This window comes from Papilio xuthus, unplaced genomic scaffold, assembly GCF_000836235.2.
Source record: "Papilio xuthus unplaced genomic scaffold, Pxut_1.1 DF824992.1, whole genome shotgun sequence".
NCBI lineage: Eukaryota > Metazoa > Arthropoda > Insecta > Lepidoptera > Papilionidae > Papilio > Papilio xuthus.
The window spans coordinates 3,830,090-3,831,524 of NW_013533657.1; the positions used below are offsets into that span (position 1 = coordinate 3,830,090).

Sequence of the window (1,435 nt, forward strand, 5' to 3'; positions counted from 1 at the left end):
GCAGAGCGACTCCAGCAGCAACGACACGCTGTACCAGCCGCAGGGCTACGGCGGACGGGGGGCGGAGGCTCCGAGCGAGGGCCGAGACACCTGCTACACCACGCAGTACATCGAGCCCCTCTACACGTCCGTGTACAACCGCAGGAGAGACATATTCCACGAGGAGAAGACCGACATGTTCTCGAGCGACATATACAAGGCGACGCCGACCGCGGTGCAGCCCGACTACAACGCCGACAAGGAGCAGAACAACAACAGGAAACCGCCGCAGGGCCCCCCGCCCGTGCCCCCGCCGGTGCCCCCGCGCAAGATGGTGTACCAGCGCGTGCTCAAGAAGTTCCAGCCTGTGCACGTGGGCAAGGAAGAGAAGGCGGCGCGCGCGCGCTCCGTGCCCCCGCACTACCGGCAGCCCCCCACCGGCGAGACCTCCGCCCCCGCCCCCGCCCTTGCCCTGGACTGCACGGACTCCGACACGGAGTCGGAGTCCTATGTGTGAGGTCGCGGCGTGAGGTGCGACACGCCTCACATCGACTCGATACGTAAATTTTATTAATTACCACTATTAATATATTGAAAATGTTATTAGTTCTATTTAATTGTTAGCAGTGTCGTCGATCCCGCCTGAAAAATCTCGTAAAGTGTGTGACCATAACCTTAGTTTTGGTGATGTAATTCCAAAGACGTAAAAATAGTTTTCAAACTAATGGTAATATTGTATAGAACGATGTCGCGATAAGATTTTGTGTAAACATTACGCTCTTTGTGAATTTTGTAACGTAGTCTTGTTATTGAATTTTAAAAATCTACTAACAGATTAGTTGTTGCCGATAGCACGTGTTATTTAAACAGGTTCCGCGGAACTCGCATTAATCAGATCCAGAGCAGTCGAGTTCCGCGTACTCTGTTCATTATCTATTTGTGTCATTTATTAATTAAGAGTTTTTAATATAATATTGTATTGATATAAAGAGAATAAAGTTTTATGTACATACTGTATAAATACCTCCCTGTATAACTACTGAAGTAATTATATTAAAACTGTTTTATAACGATAATGTCGTTTTATTGCCTTACTAGCTGTCCCACTCGACTCCGTCCGTGGCATTTCAAAAAAATAAGTAGCCTACGTTCTTCCAGACTAGTTCTACATCTGTGACCAATTTTAGCGCGATCTGTTGAGCCGTTCCGGAAATATCTACAAACAAACATACTCATGTACTGGTATTATTTCCGCGTCCGCGAAATAATACCAGTACCACTCATCCTGATGAACCCCCAATGAGCTCGAAACTAGTCGATGCCGCCACCGGACGTATATACGTGAGTGTTTAGCCGTGTTTATATATCAGTTTAGTATAATGTCTCACGAAAGTTTGAATAATTGAATAATTTAAACATCCATCAATCCTTAGGCTTTTGAAATAAACTACAAATA

General features: G+C 46.6%; 1 protein-coding gene across 1 annotated transcript in view; it reads left to right on the forward strand.

Annotated features, from left to right (window-relative positions):
* The window catches only part of LOC106126528 (uncharacterized), a 117,595-nt gene extending 116,549 nt beyond the window's left edge, over window positions 1-1,046 (forward strand). Inside the window, exon 12 of the mRNA XM_013324240.1 lies at window positions 5-1,046. Within this exon, the coding sequence (XP_013179694.1) occupies window positions 5-496 (492 nt within the window). The 3' untranslated portion in view covers window positions 497-1,046. The remainder of the gene's footprint in view (window positions 1-4) is intronic.
* Window positions 1,047-1,435: the final 389 nt, after the last annotated feature.